Consider the following 1,625-nt stretch of genomic DNA (forward strand, 5'->3'; position numbering starts at 1 on the left):
CGCGGCACCCGCCTGCTTCCGGGACGTCCGGCGCCTCCGCCGCTCCGTGAGTCCCGCGTCCCCCCCGGCACCCACCCACCCGGCACCCACCCAAACGCACCGCGGCTCCCGCTCCCCCTGCCCGGCTTCCCGGGATGCCGCTGCGGCTTCCCGGGATGCGAATTTCCCCCTTCGTCGCTTTTTCCCGGAAAAAACCCCTTTAAACCAGTCCCGAGCGGCTTTGGGGGGGGTTAAGCCGGGTTCCTTCTCCCGGCCATGCCGGAGCTAATTCCCAGGATTTTAATCTTCCCCTTTGTCACTTTTTCCCGGAAAAAAAACCTTTAAACCGGCAGTTTTTGGGATGGGTTTGGAGCCGGCTTCCCTCGTTCTCCCACTGCAGCGGCCGAGGGCCGTTAACATTCAGCTCCCGCTCGTTTTTGGTCTCCGGGATTGGGATTGGGATTGGGATCGCTCCGAGGCGACGGGAAAAGGCCTCATCCTCTCGGAAAGCGCCAGCCGCTTCCCCACCTGCGCTTTCCCAATGGATTCGCGCCTTTTGCAGAGACGGGAGAATCCCGATAAACCCCCGTGCCAGGCTCGGGCTGGAAACGCCCTCCCGGAGAGCAGCTCGGAAGCGATCCCGCGGGAGCAAGCAGAGCCTGGCGCCCTGGCTACCCTCGATCCCGAGCTTCCCACCGCCGTCCACGCGGCAAACGGAGCCGGCGTATCCGATCCACCCCCGGCAGCCGCCGAGGGCTTCCGGCTCCATCTTCCCGCTTCCGAAGCCGCTCCAGAGGCAGCTCCGGAGATCGTAGCGGTGGCAGAGCCGTCCCGCGCCGCGCCGCTCGGCCAAACCGTGGAGGTGACGTACTTCCGGGCGGTTCCCGCCTTGCCGGCGGCCGGCTCCGAGCGGGAGCTGAGCACGGAGCAGCTCGTGGCGCTGGTGCCGCTGCTGCGGAAGAAGGTGAAGGGGCTGCAGCAGCGGCGGCGGCGGCACCGCGCCAGGCTGGAAGCGCTGCGGAGCGTCGTGGAGCGCCTGCGCCGGGAGAACCGGCTCTCCGAGGAGAAGCTCCGGCTCCTGGAGGCGGTAGGCTGGGAATTCCCGGGAGGATTCCCGGGCAGCTCCCTTCCCGCCTCTCCTTTTCCGACCCTTTTTCCGGCATGGGGGGGGGGGGGGATTGATGCCGCTTCCTGGGCTTGGCGGCATCGGATGGTGGTTTTATTCCCATCTTCCCGCAGGCAAAATCCGGGGATTTGGCCCCGCTGTGGCTCCCTGTTTTGTCCTGTGTCATCCCGTCGTGCCCCCCCTCGCAGCGGCCTTCCTCTTCCTCCGGCCTTCCTCTTCCTCCGGCCTTCCTCTCCCTCCCGCCTTCCCCTTCCTCCATCCTTCTCCCTCCGGCCTTCCTCTTCCTCCATCCTTCTCCCTCCGGCCTTCCTCTTCCTCCAGCCTTCCTCTCCCTCCCGCCTTCCTCTCCCTCTGGCCTTCCTCTTCCTCCAGCCTTCCTCTCCCTCCGGCCTTCCTCTCCCTCCGGCCTTCCTCTCCCTCTCGCCTTCCTCTCCCTCCATCCTTCCTCTCCCTCCCGCCTTCCTCTTCCTCCATCCTTCTCCCTCCGGCCTTCCTCTTCCTCCGGCCTTCCTCTTCCTCC

The 1,625-nt window shown here is 66.4% G+C and overlaps 1 protein-coding gene across 1 annotated transcript in view; it reads right to left on the reverse strand.

Moving 5' to 3' along the window:
* LOC112963228 (WD repeat-containing protein 62-like) overlaps positions 1-477 on the reverse strand; it is a 15,340-nt gene extending 14,863 nt beyond the window's left edge. The window contains 1 exon segment of the mRNA XM_026060091.1: positions 463-477. Within this exon segment, the coding sequence (XP_025915876.1) occupies positions 463-477 (15 nt within the window).
* Between the last annotated feature and the right edge of the window lie 1,148 nt (positions 478-1,625).

Source organism: Apteryx rowi, unplaced genomic scaffold, assembly GCF_003343035.1.
Source record: "Apteryx rowi isolate R43461 unplaced genomic scaffold, aptRow1 scaffold_1646, whole genome shotgun sequence".
NCBI lineage: Eukaryota > Metazoa > Chordata > Aves > Apterygiformes > Apterygidae > Apteryx > Apteryx rowi.